This window comes from Cynocephalus volans, chromosome 4 (genome assembly GCF_027409185.1).
Source record: "Cynocephalus volans isolate mCynVol1 chromosome 4, mCynVol1.pri, whole genome shotgun sequence".
Lineage (NCBI taxonomy): Eukaryota > Metazoa > Chordata > Mammalia > Dermoptera > Cynocephalidae > Cynocephalus > Cynocephalus volans.
The window spans coordinates 153,285,265-153,306,325 of NC_084463.1; the positions used below are offsets into that span (position 1 = coordinate 153,285,265).

Here is a 21,061-nt window from a genome sequence, read left to right on the forward strand (position 1 = left end):
AGTTTGCCTCTTAGTACTGCTTTTGCAGTATGCCAGAGGTTTTGGTATGATGCATCTTTATTTTCATCAGTAAAAAAATAAAATAAAATAAAATAGTGTGGAAGTTGATAGTCATATATGAACATATTGAAAAATGCTTTTATTTTTCCTCCATTTTCTTATATTTTGGCTATTTCATCCTTTTGGAAATTGTAATATGAGCATGTTGTTTATATAGAATGACTCAGTCAGGACAGAAATATTATGAATTTATGATGGTGTATTTATGTATTACTACATAAAATGTGCCAACAAAAAGGCAAATAAATTCATTAGAACTCTAGGAACAATTGTTTAACTAAAGAAATTAACACTATTAGACAAAAATTATATTCTAATACCTCAGTTAATTACCTAAATTATTGTTTATCAAAAATTAGCCACATTCCATTTAAATCTGGCAAATTTCCCACTCCTTACGTATGTGCCCACAAGGGGTATGTGTATGAATATGTTCACGGTCTCATTTATGCTCCTATTTTACATGTATGTTTCTACTGGTATGTGGTAAAGGAAGTGCATGTAGAATGAGTATATTAATCAAACATGCTTAATAAGGTTTTTGCCATGTAGGACCCAAGATATCTTATGATTCTTCTTAGCTTCCTCATTCAGGTATTCTGTTTCTGAACATAATGCTCCTTCTTTCTAGACAACAGACTTTTGAAGAGGTAAGGTTATCACTTTATAAACTTAACTTTCATGTGGGTCTTAGTATGTGATTCAGGACATGGCGAAGATCTGAGAGAAATGAAGCTAGGTTACTGTGCATCCTAGGAGGTTAAAATCAGAATCCTGACAATAGTTTTGCTGCTAAAACAACCCTCTTGAACGCACTGTTGACATCCTTGTTCCTCAGGCTGTAGACCACAGGATTCAGCATGGGGATGACCATACTATAGAACACAGCTGCAATTTTGTCTGTGTCCATGGAGTGATTGGAGCTGGGTTGTACGTACATAAAGATAACAGTCCCATAGAAAATGAGGACTGCAGTGAGGTGGGAGGCACAGGTGGACAGAGCCTTCTGGTATCCTGCAGCTGAGTGCATCTTTAGGATGGTCGTAAATATAAATAGGTAAGATATCAAGATAACTAGGAGGGCAAAAAAGATATTGATGCTGACTACATAAACAAGAACCAGCTCATTAAGACGTCTGTCAGAGCAAGACAGAGCCATGAGTGCCGGGACATCACAGAAAAAGTGATGGATCACATTGGACATACAGAAAGAGAGACTGAATGTTTCCCCCATGTGGATGAGGGCATTCAAGAAGCCACCGACATAGCAGCCTGTGGCCAGACACGCACACACATTAGTAGTCATGATGGTGCTGTAATGTAGGGGCTTGCACACTGCTGCATAACGGTCATAAGCCATTGAGGCTAAAAGTAAATTTTCCACACTGGCGAAGGCTCCAAAAAAGAATGCCTGAGCAGCACAATCATTGTAGAAAATGACCTTGTTTCCTTTAAGCCCAGTCATGACCATGGGAGTGACAGCTGAAGAGTAACAGATGTCCACCAGTGACAAATTACCAAGAAAAAAGTACATGGGAGTGTGGAGACGACAGTCCCAGAGAATCAAAATGATCACACCCAGATTTCCAAGCACATCAATGAGGTAGATGACAGTGAACGTGATGAAGAGGGGGACTTGTAGTTCTGGAGCATTGGTTAGTCCTAGGAGGATGAACTGTGTCACTTCTGTCCTGTTCTCCATCAATGTTATTTGGGAAGCAGAAAATATCCTTTACCAAAGAGAAGTAAGGGACAAGAATGTTAATAGATACTGCACTGAAACTGAAATGTTCATATACGATGTGTGTTATTTTATTGTAGCAATAATACATGCTTCAAGATATTCTGTATCTACACACTAGCTTAGCCAGAGAGTTTAGTACATTAGTTACACATAGAGTTAGAAACTGTTGAAATGGAAAGACCTTCATGGGTTATCTCCTCAGTTTCCAAATTTCATACAATTGTAAACAAATATTTGGAAAATTTTATGCATTATTCAACATGACATATCTGGAATTGGTGTATATACATACATGTGATATATATATCTGGAATTGGTGTATATACATACATGTGATATATATATAATATCTAACTCAATATGTGTGTTTGTGTGTGTGTGTAGATACATATATATATTTCTCCTAGGAGTATACAAACATTGAGTTAGATATTATTACTATGTCGTTCACCTGGCAGGATTACTCTAGATACTTTACATTTATTTTTATTGATTCATTGTATGTTTATTGATTCATTGATTTCTTTCAACCATATTATGAGTTTGATTTGATCAGTAGTTACTTTCATTTACATTGTGAGGCAGAAGAGGTGGAGTAATTTATCATGTTTACAAAAGTGTCTTTTGTTTGTTTGTTTTACTTTTATACAGTGTTAATAGCAACCCAAGGTATGGTCACAGGCAGAATGGTTCTCAAGTACCACGGTCATAATTGTATATACATCAAATTGTTTTAACTCATTGTTTCCACTGGTCTTTATTTACTGCTTGGGTTTCACAGTGAAGTACCTGACAGATTGATGCCCTAAGACAATGGGGCAACAGGGGCACATCTAACCAGCAAAGGCAATTCCAAGGGGAAGGCAGTACCAGATACAGAGCTTGGGCTCTGTAAAGAGCTGCCTACTGGCCCTACCATTTACTCTCTATAAATCACTGGTCCTGGCCTAACTCCCCAGAACCTTATTTTCTCTATCTGCAAAATGAGGATAGTGATGATATCTAACTCAAGGTATTATTGTGAAATTAAACATGGTAATGCATAAAAATCAGTGCTTAAATGCTGGGTGGTTAGCCAACCTTTTGTGTGCTAGCTATAGTGTTATGGTTAGGATGGGATAATGAACACTCTGTTGGTTTAGAAAAAGTAGATGGTAACATGCAAGGCTTCAAGTGTGGGTGATTTTTGGTCTTGTAGCCTCCTTCTTCAGTTTGCTTTTATTCTCATAGCATCACTGGAATTTTCTGTGCTATCCTGTAGTTGTTTTCTGTAATTGCTGCACCCAAGTGCTTGGCCACTCTACCTCTTCCAGGTAGCCATTTGTTGTTTAATTTCTTCCCTGAAATCCGTATTTAACTTGCATTGAAAGAGTCTCCTTTTCTAACACTCATTCTCTCAGTTGTGTCATTCCATACTTGAATCACAGACATCGAGAGTTGAAAGCTTGTAGTTTGTGGTTGACTTAAGCCTGCAGATCTGTTTTGTAGCAAAGTCCATGTTGTAGCACATTTCATTTGAGTCTGTTCTGGCGTAGGAACAATGTTTTAATTATTTGTATTTGAATGTGAAGTTTTTGGAAGTGTACACATCCAATGTTAACTACTATTCCCTACCAACTTCCACATTAACCTTTGGCCACTTCACTTTATAAGCCAATTTCTTGAAGGCATTATGTTTTGCAGCCTTAACCCACATGACCACTTTTAGCATATACTATGTCTATAACCAATAATACTAACTTTATATGTAAATGGGAGTGTGTGTGTGAGTCTGTGTGCATGTTAGATGTGTGTTTGTTTGGTTTTTTTTTAATACTTATTTTATTTTATTATTTATTTTTTGATAATTTATTGTACATACATGTGGGGTACAACATTGATTTTCAATAATTGTACAGTTCGTGGTGGTTAGATCAGGATAACTTATTCATCATTACACTATGCAATCATTCTTTGTGTCCATTGACCAATTCCTCATTAACCCCCCTCCACCCTCGCCTTTTCCACCACTAGTTCTCTAAAAGTTCAACATATTACTGTGATTATTCTTTCTTTCTCTCTGTCTCTCTTTAGTGTTCATTTATTTATGGATTCACTTCACAGTTATGAGTGAGAATATGTGGTATTTCTCTTTCTGTACCTGGGTTGTTTCACTTAGAATGATTTTCTCCAGGCTCATCCATGTTGCTGCAAATGGTAGAATTTCATTCTTTTTTATGGCTGAGAAGTATTCCACTGTGTATATAAACCACAGTTTCCTTATCCAGTCATCCATCAGTGGACATTTAGGTGTAAGGTAGGTAGTAGTATTATTTTTATTTTCTCATTAAGGCAAATGAAAATTGGTGAAGATTTGTGATGCTCCATAGTTATGTAACTAGTATGAGCAGGATTCAAGATTTAAGCCCAGTTTGAACATAATCAGCAGCCTTTGTTTTTTGCTACATCACTTTCAATGTGTATAGATGTGCCAGGAACAATAAAGATAAAATTACAAAAAAAAAAAAAGTTAAAGTGAAGTTTGAATCTTGCTAATTCTCTTCTTTCCATTTTTTTTCTTTACCTCAGTGAGAAACTCACATATAGTGAACAAAGTGAAATAATCACCTAATCAATCAGAGCATCACTTGCATTATTGTTTTTGAGTAATCATTTTTTAACGGAGCGGCTTGATGTTTCCGAAGTATTATCTCTCTACTGATGGAAATTTTGAAATTTATACTCCTGCTCCAGCTCATTTTTAAAGAAATATGTTGACAACATTTATTTCTTTGCTCAATAAATCATAAGTTATAGTTGCCCCACTGCTTTTGCATAAATTTCACTTTTCACTAAAACTGTATATTGAATATGGTAGCTTACCTTGCTCCTTGCAAACAAGTGACAGTCAGTCTTAAATAGTGAGTATGAAACCAGAAATTCAGCCATGGATTAGTGCATATATTCTGTCAGAGAAACTCTCACTCAGGTAGTGGTCAGTGGTCCCGAGGTCTCTAAGGCAGGAAGGAATAGAGGAAAGGGTGTTAACATGGGCTCAAGTCCTGAATCTACCATCCATTCTTTCCATCCCTTGGAGGAGTCACTTGTCTTCTCCTTAATTGTAAAATAAACATAGTCAAATTATCTCTTCCACATAATTCACAGAATTGTGTTTGTAAATAGTGAATAAGGGAGTGTCTAAAAACCACTCACTAAGTGGTTATCATTTTAAAGTCCCTCAATATAATTTTTATGTTGAGGTGTTATCTTGGCCATGGCTGCAGGACCATAGCAAATCCTAAAACCAGGAGAAGGCCTGTGTGTATGAACAACCATTAACATTCCTATGAAACAAATGATGACCAGAGTGGCTGGGATTGAATTCTGGTCCCTCTAAAATGCAGTCATCTAGAGTCATGATGGGGTTCAGAAGCTCATGCAAGGGCAGAGGAGACAATTATAGAGACAGGGGGCTCTCTGGAGACACCCCCCCATGAGAGCATCCTCTTCCCACTTTCCTAGGGAAGAAACAATTAAATTACCTGTGGGGGCCAAATATGATATTTTGAGTGTGCACTTATGTTTTTGAATTACTTGTTATTCATATTTCTTTTTCGTTTTAATTAGTATATGTTACAAACAATGATATGCACACTCTTTAGTGTTTCTTTCTAAGAATTTTGTTAAATATATAACGATGTAAACATAAACATTATCACCTAAGCTAACTTCCCAAGCTTCTTTGTAGTCAACCCCATCTTTCATCTACTGTTCCTGGCAACCACTATACTATTTTCGTTTGTATAATTTTGCCACGGCAAGAGTGTTCTTAACTAGAATCCTAGAATATGTTGTCTTTGGTTCAGGCAACTTTCACTTAATATAATTCAGTTGAGGCCCATCATTCCTGTTATCTCTGCCTGTAGTTGAATTTTATTATTTTTGTGGTATAGTACTTAGTAATGTGAACTTTACACACTTTTTTCACTAACCTGTTGATGACCATTTGCATTGTTGCCAGTGACTGTTGATTATGAATAAAGCTGATCTAAACATTGGCAAATGTTTTTGTGTGAACATAGATTTTTACTTTATTTGGCTAAATACCTAAATGTGGTATTGCTTGGTCACATAATAATTATGCTTAATAGAATAGAAACTATTCTACTAATAGAAGAGAATAATAATCGAATAATAATAGAAAATGTTTCTGGAAATGGTTGTATCATTTTTCATTGCCAAGAGCCATGCATTCAAATTTCTTCACATCTTTTCCATCCCTTGATATTTTAAAGTACTTTATTTTTACATTAAATTAAATTAAATTTTTATTTTTGCTCTTTCTCAAAGATGCTTCAACAGTCTTCTCAGCAAAATAATAAAAAATGAAGATGCCCACTTAAATTATCCCACATTAATGGCCTGGGAACATTTTATTTCCCATAAATGGAATAAATCCATTTTTTAAAATGTAGTCTACTCTGATCCCTCACTCACTAGCAGACTTTTCACACCTTTCTCATAGCAGGCCTGTGTAATGATTAAAAGTTTGTTTTGTGTGTTAATGTGGCTCTGCCTACAATTGGGTAAGTAATTTAACATCAAATTTCAGCTCCTTAGCTGTAAAGAAGGAGATAATATTATTTCATCCTTATGACATTGTCAAGAAGATTATCAGATCACATATATACAATGCAGAGAACACTTTATAGCACATATAGTGTTCCATAAGGTTATTAATATAAATAATAATATTATATTATTTATAAACATATAGCATAGGTCAAAAAATAGTCATGCTCAATTATTTCACCTGATTCCCTACATGTGCCTGTCCCATTGCAGCTAGGCTAAAACATATACTAGTTGTAGATGAGGTAGGAAGAATCAATATGTGTCATTTCTAAATGGATTGAAGCATGTACATTACCCTCCAGTTGTCTCTCTCCTGCTATGATGATTGAGGAGGTTTCATATTTCAGCAGGTGCATCTCTAGAAAGTGAAGCCTTCATCAGCCTGTCTTTGAATGACTGCATAGAGAGAACCTTCCATTTCACCAGGCAAATTGTACAATGGACATGTAGTAGTGTAACTGAGAAACAAATTTGCGGGGACTAGATAATGGTCCTCAAACATGTCAGGTCCTAATACCGGAACCTATAAATATTACCTTACATGGAAATGACTTGCAGTTGTAATTAAGTTAAGGATATCAAGATAGGAGATTTACCTGGATTACTGTTGGGCCCTAAAAGCAATAACTAGTGTCGTTATAATGGAGAGGCCATAATTTAATTATGGAAGATTAAGGTATTCCTAGGATATGTCCCTCCATGAAAACACAGATAAAGCAAACAAAAATTCTCAAACCAACTTTGCTAGAACTCTGGAAAACAGTCCAACATTACAAGTGAGTGTGCTGAATCAAGAAAAAGTTCATTGACACGTGGCTTTTAAGGAAATCTTTATTAAACTACTATCCAACCACAAGTAAAGTAACAGAGACTTCAGATACCACATCTGACAAAGAATAAAGTCTTTAACTACATTTTATAAAACCCATTAAATGAACACCTACAACTCACAGCAAGCCACAACAAAATCTTTGTAAAGAGAGAGGAATCCTATTTCAAGAGTAATAATCATATAGTGTTCAAAGTGTAGAGTTTTGAGGCAAAACTAAGAGAAATACAAAGAAGTAACAACATATATAGCATTCAAGGGGAGGGGAGAGAAATTTACAGAAACCGTCTCTGAGGAAGCACAGATATTATTCTTACAAGACAAAGATTTTAAATAAACTGTCTTAAATATGCTTAAAATCTAAAGGAATATTGGACAAATATTGAAATGATGAAAATAGAATAAATTTTTATAAAATAGGGAGTATCAATAAAGAGATAGATAACCTAAAAAGGTACTAAGTGGAAGGTTTGAAAATGAAAAGTACTGTAAATAAAATTAAAAGTTTACAAGAGAGATTCAGCTGATTTGAGCAGGGAGAAGGGAAAAACAGTAAATTTGAGAATAAGTTAGTTGAAGTAACACAATCAGAGGAGCAGAAAGAAAGAATGAAGAAAAACTGTGAAGAGCCTGAGACACCTGTTGGATGCCATCAAATTTGCATACATGCCCTAAATGGGAATTCCAGAATAATAGGACAGGAAAAGAAAAGGGCAGAAAGGTAATTACATAGGTAAATATAAAGGCTAGTATTATATAGGGTTTATAACTACTTTATTGTCCTTATATGATTTTAAATACAATAAATAAAATAATAAATATAAACCAATAGCACTGGGTACAAAATATATAAACATGTAATTTGTGACAACAGCATAACATAAGAGGGAAGTAGCTATATAAGAGTAGTGTTTGTATGCTACTGAAAATATTTTGGCATTACTCAAAGTATATTACTATAAGTTTATTTGTTAATTATAATCCAAAGATAATTACTAAGTTCATTAAGATGGAAATGAGAAATGAACCAAAGGCTACCCTAAAAAAATCAATTAAAAACAGAAAGAACCAGTAAGAGGAAAAATAAAGAACAAAAAAGACATAAGACATATAGAAAACAAATAGCAAAATGGCAGAATTAAGCCTTTTATTATCAGTGAGTACTTAAATGTAAATTCTTCAATAAAACGAAGTGATTGGAAGAATGTATAAGAAAACATACATGTTCAGCAGAGGACCTGAACACCCCACTATCAATATTGGACAGATCATCTACGCAAAGAATCAGCAGAGAAACACAAGATCTAAACAACATACTAGACCAATTGGACCTGGTAGATATCTACAGAACATTCCATCCAACAACCTCAGAATATTCATTCTTCTCAGCAGCACATAGATCATTCTCCAGGACAGATCACATATTAGGTCAAAAATCAGGTCGCAACAAATTCAAAAAAATTGGAATTATCCCATGTATTTTTTCAGACCACAATGAATTAAAATTAGAAATCAATAGCAAACAAAATTCTGGAAACTATACAAACACATGGAAATTAAACCGTATTCTACTTAATGACATATAGGTCCAAGAAGAAATCAAACAGAAAATCAAAAAATTTCTAGAAACTAATGAAAATAATGATACATCATACCAAAACCTGCAGGATGCTGCAAAAGCAGTATTAAAGGGGAAATTTATCACATTAAATGCTTACTTCAGAAGAATGGTAAGTGAACAACCTAATACTTCACCTTAAAGAACTAGAAAAACAAGAACAATCCAAAACCAAAGTTAGCAGACGGAAAGAAATCGTTAAGATCAAAGCAGAACTTAATGAAATTGTAACCCCAAAAACAATACAAAAGATCAATGAATTAAAAAGTTGGTTTTTTGAAAAGATAAATAAAATTGTCAATTAGCACAGCAAACTAAAAAAAAAAAAAAAAAGACAAAAGACACAAATAACAAAAATTAAAGTGAAATAGGTGATATCACAATTGATACCACTGAAATACAAGGAATCATTAGAGACTACTATAAAGAAATATATGCCAACAAATTTGAAAATCTGGAGGAAATGGATAAATTTCTGGACACACACAAACTGCGCCAAGAAGATGTAGAAAATCTTAACAGACCAATAATAATAAAAGAGATTGAAGCTTTTATAGAAGGCTCCAAACAAAGAAAAGCCCAGGACCAGATCGATTCACAGCAGAATTCTACCAAACATTCAAAGCGGAATTGATATCAATTCTCTACAAACTATTCCAGAAGGTTGAAACAAAGGCAATTCTCCCAAACTCATTCTACGAAGCAAACATCACACTGATACCAAAACCAGGCAAAGATACAACTAAAAAAGAAAACTACAGGCCGATATCCTTGATGAATATAGACACAAAAATCCTCAGTAAAATACTAGCTAACAGAATACAGCAACACATACGCAAAATTATACACCATGATCAAGTGGGATTCATCCCAGAGATACAAGGTTGGTTCAACATACGCAAATCAATAAATGTGATACACCACATCAGTAAAATCAAACACAAGGACCATATGATCCTCTCTATAGATGCTGAAAAAGCATTTGATATAATTCAACACTCATTCATGATAAAGACTCTACAAGTTAGGTATAGATGGAAAGTATCTTACCATAGTTAAAGCCATATATGATAAACCCACTGCCAATATCATCCTGAATGGGGAAAAGCTGAAAGCTTTTCCTTTAAGAACAGAAACTAGACAAGGATGCCCACTCTCACCACTCCTATTCAACATAGTGTTGGAAGTACTAGCCAGAGCAATCAGAGAAGAGAAGGAAATAAAGGACATCCACATTGGAAAAGATGAAGTTACACTGCTCCTGTTTGCAGATGACATGATCCTATAAATAGAACAGCCTAAAGCCTCTACAAAAAAACTCTTGGAGTTGATAAATGATTTCAGTAATGTAGCAGGGTACAAAATCAACACACAAAAATCAGTATCATTTTTGTTCTCCAACAGTGAGCATGCAGAAAGAGAAATCAAGAAAGCTTGCCCATTTACAATAGCCAGCAAAAAAATAAAATACTTAGGAATAGAGTTAACCAAGGATGTGAAAAATCTTTATAATGAGAACTATGAACCACTGCTGAGAGAAATTAAAGAGGGCTCTTGGATTGGAGAATCAACATTGTGAAAACGCCCATTCTACCCAAAGTGATATACAAATTCAGTACAGTCCCCATCAAAATTCCAATGACATTTTTCTCAGAAATGGAAAAAACTATCCAGACATTTATATGGAATAACAAAAGACCATGCATAGCCAAAGCAATTCTGAGTAAACAAGAATAAAGGTGGAGGCATAACACTACCTGACTTTAAACTATACTACAAAGCTATAATAACCAAAACAATATGGTACTGGCATAAAAACAGACACATGGATCAATGGAATAGAATAGAGAATACAGAAATCAACCCACACACCTACAGCCATCTGACCTTTGACAAAGGCACCAAGCCTATAAACCGGGGAAGAGACTGCCTCTTCAGCAAATGGTGCTGGGAGAACTGGATATCCATATGCAGGAGAATGAAACTAGACCCACACCTCTCACTATATACCAAAATCAACTCAAAATGGATTAAAGAATTAAATATACACCCTGAAACAATATAACTTCTTAAAGAAAATATAGGAGAAACACTTCAGGAAGTAGTACTGGACACAGACTTCATGAATACGACCCCAAAAGCACAGGCAACCAAAGGAAAAATAAACAAATGGGATTATATCAAACTAAAAAGCTTCTGTACAGCAAAAGAAACAATTAACAGAGTTAAAAGCAACCAAAAGAGTGGGAGAAAATATTTGCAAAATATACATCTGACAGAGGATTAATATCCAGAATATACAAGGAACTGAAACAACTTTACAACAGAAAAACAAGTAACCCAATTAAAAAATGGGCAAAGGAGCTAAATAGGCATTTCTCAAAGGAAGATATACGAATGGCCAACAGACACATGAACAAATGCTCAACATCACTCAACATTTGGGAAATGCAAATCGAAACCACACTGAGATACCATCTCACCCCAGTTAGGATGCCTAATATCCTAAAGACCGTGAGTGATTAATGCTGGTGAGGAACTCTCTTACATTGTTAGTGGGACTGCAAAATGGTGCAGCCTCTATGGAAAATGGTATTGAGGTTCCTCAAACAATTGTAGATTGATCTACCACATGACCCAGCTATCCCACTGCTGGCGATATACCCAGAAGAATGGAGATCATCAAGTCAAAGTTATGCCTTTTCTCCAATGTTCTTTGCAGCACTATTTACAAGAGCTAAGAGTTGGAACCAACCCAAATGTCCATCATCAGATGAGTGGATATGGGAAGTGTGGCATTCTACACAATGGAATACTACTGTGCTGTAAAAAAGAATGAAATACTGCCATTTGCAAGAAATGGATAGACGTAGAGAGAATTATATTAAGTGAAACGAGTCAGGCACAGAAAGAGGGCTATCACATGCTTTCATGTGTGGGAGCTAAAAATAAATAAATAAATGCACAAATAACCTGGGGTGGGGAGGGAAGAAGACACAACAATTACAATTCCTTGAAGTTGATACGACAAGTGAACAGATATGAGGAGAGAGGGGGGACAGGGAACAGGGAGGGAGGTTTCGGTAATGGGCCACATAATCAACCACATTGTATATTGACAAAATAAAATTAAATTAAAAACTAAAAAGAACTACATACCATCTATTAAAAATCTACTTGCACTCAAGGACACCAGGAGGTGAACATGAAGAAATGGAAACAGGTGTTCCATGCAAATAGTAGCCAAAAGAGAGCTGGACTGGCTAAACTACCATCAGACAAAATTGACTAGAAGTAAAAAATACTTAGAAAAGACCAAAGAGGACATTATATCTTGCAAAAAGAGTCAATTCATCAAGATATAAATATTATATACATATACATACCTAAAAACAGATCCTCAAAACATATAAAGGAAAAATTGACAGAATTGAAGGGAGAAATTGACAGCTACAGCACAATAGCTGAAGACAGCAATGTCCCACATGAGTAGCAGATATATTAAACAATTAGAGAGAAGACCAATAAGGAAATAGAGAATATGAACAATATTAGAAAGTAACTCAACAGACATAAATCTAAAACACTCCACCCAACAACAGCACAATGCACATTCTTCTCAAATGCAAGGGAAATATTTTACCATTGCTGTGGTTTGAATGTTTGTTTTCAGCAAAATTCATATGTTGAAACTTACATCGTGGTGGTAATAAGAGGTGGCCTTTGGGAAATGATTAGGTCATGAGGGCTCTACCCTCCTAAACGGAATTAGTGCTCTTATAAACGAGGGCTGAGGGAGATTTTTCTCCCCTTCTGCTGTGTTAGAACACAGCAGGAAGGCACCATCTATGATGCACAGAATGTGCTCTCACCAGAGACTGAGTCTGCTGGTGCCTTGATCTTTGACCTTGCCTAGTGTAAGGTATTTTGTTACAGCAGTAAAAACAGACTAAGACAGTCAAATATCAGAGAACAAAACAAATTGCCATAAGTTTGAAAAGACTGAAACCATGTAAAGCATATTTGCAGACACTGGAATGAACATAATTGAAAATATAATGAAAATAAAAATCAACAACAGAAGGAAATATTAAATACATAATTGTGGAAATTAAAGAATACATTTGGATACAACCCATGTGTCAAAGAAAAATAAAAAAAAGAAATTATAAAATGCTTTGAGACAAAAGAAAATAAAAACACAACATACCAAAATCTGTGGGAGTCAGCCAATCAGTGCTCAGAGAGAAATTTATTGATGTAAGTGCCTAAATTAAAACTTAAAAAAGACCTCAAACAAATAACTAACTTTACACCTTAAGAAATAGGAAAAAGCAGTGAAACTAAGCCCAAATTTAGCAAATTGAAGGAAATAATATAATTATAAATATAGTAATGATATAAGCATAACATAGAACAGAAAAACAATAAAGAAAATAAGCAAAACTAAGAGTTGATTCTTCAAAAAGATCAGCAAAAGTGACCATCCTTTTTAGGCTGACTATAAAAAAAGAGAGAAAACTCGGATTAATACAACCAGAAATAAAGTGAGGAGTTTTCATATTCTCAACACAAGGATATGATAAATGTTTGCAGTGATGAATGTGCTAATTACCGTGATTTGATCATTACACATGGTATATATGTATCAGAATATTGCTCTGTACCCCATAAACATATATAATACCAGAGGTAATAAATAAATCCCAATAAACACAATAAATCTGCCTTTCAAGTATTAGAATCACTGTATATGAAAACATTCATACCGCTACAGGAAATATTTAATGGTGTTTTGGAATCATTCAACAAAATTTTGAATAATATGATCAAGAATAAGATTAAGTGATATTTCCAAATAAAACTTGTCCTAAAAGAAAACAAAAGATTTAAGTTTTCCAATATTTGTTCCAGGGATATATGAGAATGCCCCATAGCAAATAACATAAATATACGTATTTACCTTTCTAAGATAAATGTAGTTGAATGGTAACATGAAATAAAAAGTGGGGACATTACCATTGACCTTACAGAAATAAAAAAGATTATAAGAGAATTCTATGAACAACTGTACACCAAGATACTAAATAACATAAATGAATTAGGCAAACTCATAGAAATGCACAAACTAGCAAAACTGAAGAAAAAGAAAACCGAAGAGACTGATAACAAGTAAAAAAAATTGTATCAATAATATATAACCTCCCCCAAAAGGTAAAGCCCAGGAACAGATGTTTTCACTGGTGAATTCTACCAAACATTTAAACACAAGTTTTCAAATTATTCCAGAAAACAAAGAAGAGGAAACGCTTCCTCATTCTTTGAGGTCGGCATTACCCTCATACCAAAATGAGACAAATGTGAATTAGTCCAGCCATTACGGACAACAGTATAGAATTCCTCCTCAGAAAATTAAAAGTAAAATTACCATGTGACTCAGTATCTCACTACAGATGCTCCTTGATCTATGATGTAGTTACATCCTGATACACTCATCCTAAGTTGAAAATATCTTAAGTTGAAAATACTTTTAATACACCTAACCTACCAAATATCACGGCTTAGCTTACGCTACCTTAAACATGCTCAGAACACTTACGTTAGCCTACAGTTGGGCAAAATAGTCTAACACAATTGTAAAATAAACTGTTGAATGTCTTATGTAATTTATTGAATATTGTCTGAAGTATGGTTTCTTCTGAATGTGTACTGCTTTTACACCATCGTAAGGTTGAAAAATTCTAGGTTGTACCATTTTAAGTTGGGGATTGTCTGTCCTGGGTATATATTCAAAGGGAATGAAATCAATACATTAAAGAGATATCTGCTTTCCCATGTTTATTGCAGAATTATTCACAATAGCTAAGATATGGAATTAACAAGTGTTTGTCAACAAATGAGTAGGTAATAATATGCAGTATATACACACATATATATACACACACATATATATTCACAATGGAAACTATTCAGCCAATGAAAAAGAAGGAAATCCTGTTATTTGTGGTAATGGGGATGAACCTGGAAAACATCATGCTATGTTAAATAAGCCAGGCACAGTGAGACAAATACTGGATGATCTCACTCTTCTGCAGCACCTAAAAATTAAATTTCATAGAAGTAGAGAGTAGAATGGTGGTTACTAGGGACTGGGGAGGTTAGGGGTAGCTGGGGACATGTTTGTCAAAGGATACAAAATTTCAGTTTGGTAGAAGAAATAAGTTCAAGACATCTATTGTGCAACCTGGTAACTATAGTTAACAACAATTTATTATATTCTTGAAAAATGCTAAGAGAGTTCTCACCACAAAAGTGATAACTATGTGAAGTATTGAGTGTGTTAATTAGCTAGATTTAGTCATTCCACAATGACTAAATAAAATGAATGAATCAAAACTCATGTACAAAATAAATAAATATCATTTTTAAAAATTCATTCATTCATTCATTATATTTAAAAATTGATACATAATAATAATTGTATATACTTACACAGTACATGTGATATTTTGATAAATGTATGCAATGTGTAATGATCAAATCTGGGTAACCAGCCTACAATTTTATCCATCATTTGAAAAAGAAAAACTAAAAAAAATCAAAATGAAATAACATCGAAGAAAGGAAAACTGCAGACCAATATCTCTCATGATTATAGATGCAATGAACCAATTCCATCAGCATTTTAAAATGGCTGTAAACTATGACTAACAGGATTTATCCCAGGAATGCAACAGTGGTTCAAAATTGAAAAACTGGCAATGTAGTACATCCCTTAACAGAAAGAAGAAAAAATCCACAAGAATATCTCATTCATTAATTCAGAAAACTGTTTGGAAAAGTCTTTCATGCTTAACACTACCTGCCTTTGAATTATACTACAAAGCTACTGTAACCAAAACAGCATGGTACTGGCATATAAACAAACACTGAAACCAGTGGAGCAGAACTGAGAACTCAGAAATCACTCCTCAGGCTTATAGCTATCTGATATCAGACAAAGGCAACAGAAATCTACATTGGGGAAAAGATTGCCTCTTCAAAAAGTGGTGCTGGGAAAATTGAATATCCATATGCAGAAGAATGAAACTAGATATGCACCTCTCACCATACACTAAAATCAACTCAAAATAGATTAAAGACTTAAGTATAAGACCTGAAACTGTAAAATTACTAAGGGAAAATATAGCTGAAACACCTCAGGAACTAGGTGTGGGCACAGATTTTATGAACATGAGCCCGAAAGCACAAACAGCAAAATAAAAAATAAACAAATGGTACTATATCAAACTGAAAAGCTTCTGCACAGCAAAGGAAATAACAGAGTGAAACAACAACCTACAGAGTGGGAAAATTTTTGCTAACTATGCATCCAACGAAGAATTAATATCCATAATATACAAGGAACTCAAGCAATTACACAGTTAAAAAAAATTAATTAAAAAATGGGCAAAGGAGCTGAATAGACATTTTTCAAAGGAAGACATACAAATGGCCAAGAGGTACATGAAAAATGCTCAACATCACTAGTCATCAGGGAAATGCAAATTAAAACTACATTGAGATACCACCTCATCTCAGTTAGACTGGCTGTAATTGAAAAGATGGTTAATAACAAATGCTGGTGAAGGTATAGAGAGAAGGGAATGCTCCTGCACTGTTGTTTGGACAGTAAATCAGTACAACAACTATGGAAAACAGTATGGAGGTTTCTCAAACAACTACAGATACATCTCCCATATGATCCAGCAATCCCAGTTCTGGGGATATACCCAGAGGAATGGAAATCACCATGTCAAAGGTATAACTGCTCTCCCATGTTCATTGCAGCTCTGTTTACAATATCCAAGACATGGAACCAACCTGAATGTCCATCAATGGATGATTGGATAAGGAAACTGTGGAATATTATTCTGCCGTAGAATATTATTCTGCCATAAAAAAGAATGAAAATTGTCCCATTTGAAACAACGTGGATGAATTTGGAGAAACTTTTGTTGAGTGAAATAAGCAAAGCACAGAGGGATAAATACCACATGTACTCACTCATAAATGGGAGCTAAGAGAGAAGGAAGGAAGGAAAGAGAGACCACAGTGATGCATTGGACTTGCAGAGGGAGAGAGCATACCTAGGGTTGCAAAATGGGGTGAGAGAAAGGGAGAGTGGGAAGGAGGTCAGGGATTAATTTGGTGGGGACATGGTACAATCTCAATTTGTGTTAATAGGCATACTGCCAGTATGAATATGATCTTCACATCTTGGGCACGAGGGGTGATAATCAGCTGTGTATCTCATGAATATTCATAGCCAAAAAAAATCTTTCATGCCTTCATGATAATACACTCAGAAAACTAGGACTAGATGGACACCTAGGTTGATTCCATATCTTGGTTATTATGAATAGTGGTGCAAAAAACATGGATGTGCAGATATTTCTTAGACATATTAATTCATTTCCTTTGGATATATTCACAGTAGTGGAATTGCTGGATCATATGGGAGTTCCATTTCTAATTTTTTGAGGAACTTCCATACTGTTTTCCATAATGGCTGTACTAATTTACAGTCCCACCAACAGTATATTAGAGTTCCCCTTTCTCCACATCCTCACCAGCACTTGTTACTTTTTATCTTTTTCATAATAGCCATTCTGTCTGGCTCATTGTGGTTTTTATTGCATTTCCCTTATGATTAATGATGTTGAACATTCATTCATATGTCTGTTGGCCTTTGTATGTCATCTTTTAACAAATGTCGATTGAGATCTTTTGCCAATGTTTTAACCCAATTATTTGTTTCTTTGCTATGAGTTATTTGAGTTCCTTATATATTTCTGGATATTAATCCCTTGTCAGATGCATAGTTTGCAAATATTTTCTCCCGATCTGTAGGTTGTCTCTTCACTCTGTTGACTGTTTCTTTTGCTGTGCAGATGCTTTTTAGTTTGACGTGATACCATATATTTATTTTTGCTTCTGTTGCTTGTGCTTTTGAGGTCTTACCCCAAAAATCTTTGCTCGGACCAATGTTATCAATTGTTTCCCTGATTTTTCTTCTGGTAGTTTTGTAGTTTTGGGTCTTACATTTTGAATTGATTTTTGTAACTGATGAGAAATAAGAGTCTAGTTTTATTTTTCTGCATGTGGCCATCCAGTTTTCCCAGCACCATCTAATAAGATTTATTGTGATAAGGTTCATGAGGAATACTGGTCTGTGGTTTTCTTTTCTTGCAAAGTCTTTAACTGCTCTTGGCATCAGGAAAAGTCTAGCCATATAAAATGATTTGGAAATCAGGCCCTTATCTTTTGTATTCTGGAAGACTTTCTGTAGAACTGTGCTACATTTTCCTTAAAGATTTGTAGAATTTTCAGGGAAGCCATCTCTACTTAGATTGTTTTGTTGTTGCTGCTGCCATTGGAAGAATATCAAACAAATTAAATTTGTTTAATAGAAGTAGGATTATGCAGACTATATATATATATATATATATATATATATATATATACATACACACACAAGTATACATGTAAATAAATTAATCATATGTAGCAAATACATAACGATATATTAGTATATTAAACAAATTTAAATACATGTTTACAAAGAACAACAACAAATTTGAATATAAGTATAGAAAGAACAACGATATTTATTCACCAAGTGCAAGACCAGTTTGAGAGCTCCATTCAGTGCAACCAGAGACACTTTCATTAGGATCAGGAGCCATTGGGGCTGGTGGTGGAGCTGGTTGGAGTGCTGCTGAGGAGCAAGAAATGGGTGATGGGGTCTGTCCATTTATCTGTTTCCTGGAACCTCTTTCTGACTTCCATCTAGAAGTTCTTGGGAAAAGGTGAGGTCTACAAAAGATTGGGGGTGGACAGAGTGGAAGACCTAAAATTGACCACTCCTGGATATGGTCTCCCAGCACCATAGACCATGTGTCTCTTGGAGGCACTCAGAGAAGGTAAAGCTTTCCTAGCCCAAACAAGGATGCTCTGCCCAGCTGGCCACCATCACTGCTCTGCTCAGAAATATGCAGGGCATGACCATTAACCCAAATGTCCAGTAGTGCTGGGGGCTCAAACCAGATGTGCAACATAAAATCACTTCCCTAAGATACAGGCAGGGCTTACTTAACAGGACAGATAGCTGAGTTACTTCCCAGATTATTCAAGGTGGATATAGATCGCCCAGCTTCTAATGTTTCCATGGAAACCTCTGTGGAACTTTGGAGACAGTGAGGGCCTAACTGTAAGTGGGAGGAGATGGAAGCCACATGCAGGTGGAGGTGTGGTGGTGATGGCAGCACCTGCACAACAATGCAGGTTCTACTGCCAGTTGCTGCTCCTCTCCTACTTCTGCTCTCAGCAAGCTTTAGGCCTCTTGCCAATTATACAGGAGGAGTGGCCAGGCCTTTGTACAGCAGGGGGATGTTATAAAAAGCTGAGTATGTGTGTGTTGGGGAGGGGAGGAGTTTAGTGCTGAGAGTGAATAGCAGCAAAAATGGGAAGTGCCATTCTGCTGCTGAAGGTCTCTAGGACCAGCATCGCAGGTACACCCTAAAAATACAGGAAACTAGACCAGGAGAGGAGGGGACAGGAGGGGAAATGGACCTGGGACCATGTCTCTGGCAGCCTGGATGATCTCAGGTGTAGAGAGGAGGGATCTGGGAGTCCAGCCTACCCCAGGCCTTCTGCCATTGTCTCTGCCCTGGGCTGTCTGGTTGCTGTTGAGTGCAGCATCTCCTAAGGACCACATTCACTTATTCCATTTTTTATGCTATGCTAGTGACATGAGGCACTGTTATTTTTCACAGGATGCACAAATAAGTCAAAGCAAACCACTGAGCAAGACAAATGTTCAAAAGAAAATAACTTGCACTAGCCTGGCACCAGCCTGGCACCAGCCTGCTCAGCTAGCCATTCTTGGCTCATGACTCACAGAGAGCATGAATGCGGAGAGGAAGAAACAGTCAAAGGGCACAGGGTACCCCAGCCACACCCACTCAGGTTGTCCCAACTACACTCACACAAGGGCCAGAGTTGAGTCAGGAGAGACAGGATGTCCTGGGCATGGCTGGGAATCTAACATCTGTCTGACTTGAGAAATGTAACTATAGGTCCTAAAGGACAAGAGTCTTTTTCTTTTAAAAACACATATACTAAAGTGCTTTGTCAGTCAACTAGGGGATAAGGCAGTAGCTTCTGGACTTTCTCAAAGCCAGTGCTTGGAGGCAGGTATGAGAGGAGGGGCTGGGCCAGGGCTCTATGCACCAGGCTCTGTGCATAGTGTGGACTTCCTGGACCTCAGAAAAGCCTGCTGAGAACCAGGAAGGAAAGGAGCACAGCAGAAGGAACACATCTCAAGGTGCCTGTTAGGGTTGGCTCAAAACACAATGAATCAGATTTTGGAAGACATGGGAAGGGCTTCTGGATCCTGTGTGGCCCCATCAGGTGGTGTGCTGCCCAGCCCAGACTCTCCTGCCCCTGTGGCTGCAGCCAGTGGGTGTGCATGCTAGTGGCAGTGACACATCCTCACTTGGGAATGATTCAGTGCTTTTACCAAATAGCTCAACATGGTCACCCATCTGAGAACCAGAGAGGGTGAATGTGAATTCATTCTGGTAATGGGGAGGGGAGGGGTAGGAGTGTTTGCAAGTGGCCTTTCTATCTCTTTTTTCCAGCATGTACAAAAGCTACATACCCCAGGTAGGGAGTGCAGTGGTTCACTTTCTGAACATTTAAGGTCGTCTATCTCTGGACCAGCATCTTGTAGACAGTGTCTGGGAAGGACCATAGGGTCTGAACTTGGCTGCTGCCCTCAGTGCACATGAAGACACTATTCTCATATACAGCCCACACAGAGCTGACATTGACCAGAGGATCACTGTGGCAGTGCATGCTCTAACACAGGTTGAAATCTCCTCCCTGCACCTGGCTGCTGGCTGAGATGGTCTTGTTTCTTCTGGGTCACACACCACCACATCGACATAACTGCAGTGTAATGTTCATCGCAGCACCATTCACAATAGCCAAGATATGGAGGCAACCTAGGTGTCCATCATGAGGTGATTAGATAAAGAAAATGTGGTATACATACACAACAGAATACTGTACAGCCTTAAAAAGGGAAAATTCTGTAATTTGTGACAGCATAGATGAACCTGTAGGACATTATGCTAAGGAAATACCATAC

The 21,061-nt window shown here is 36.2% G+C and overlaps 1 protein-coding gene across 1 annotated transcript; it reads right to left on the reverse strand.

The window, feature by feature from the left end:
• Nucleotides 1-826: 826 nt before the first annotated feature.
• LOC134376611 (olfactory receptor 5B3-like) lies at nucleotides 827-1,765 on the reverse strand. The gene has a single exon (XM_063095101.1). It carries the CDS (start codon nucleotides 1,760-1,762, stop codon nucleotides 827-829), a length of 936 nt encoding a protein of 311 aa, XP_062951171.1. The 5' UTR covers nucleotides 1,763-1,765.
• Between the last annotated feature and the right edge of the window lie 19,296 nt (nucleotides 1,766-21,061).

What these genes read in the sequence shown, in the direction of transcription:
- LOC134376611 (XM_063095101.1), bottom strand. Translation starts at nt 1,762, where the DNA reads ATGGAGAACAGGACAGAAGTGACACAGTTCATCCTCCTAGGACTAACC.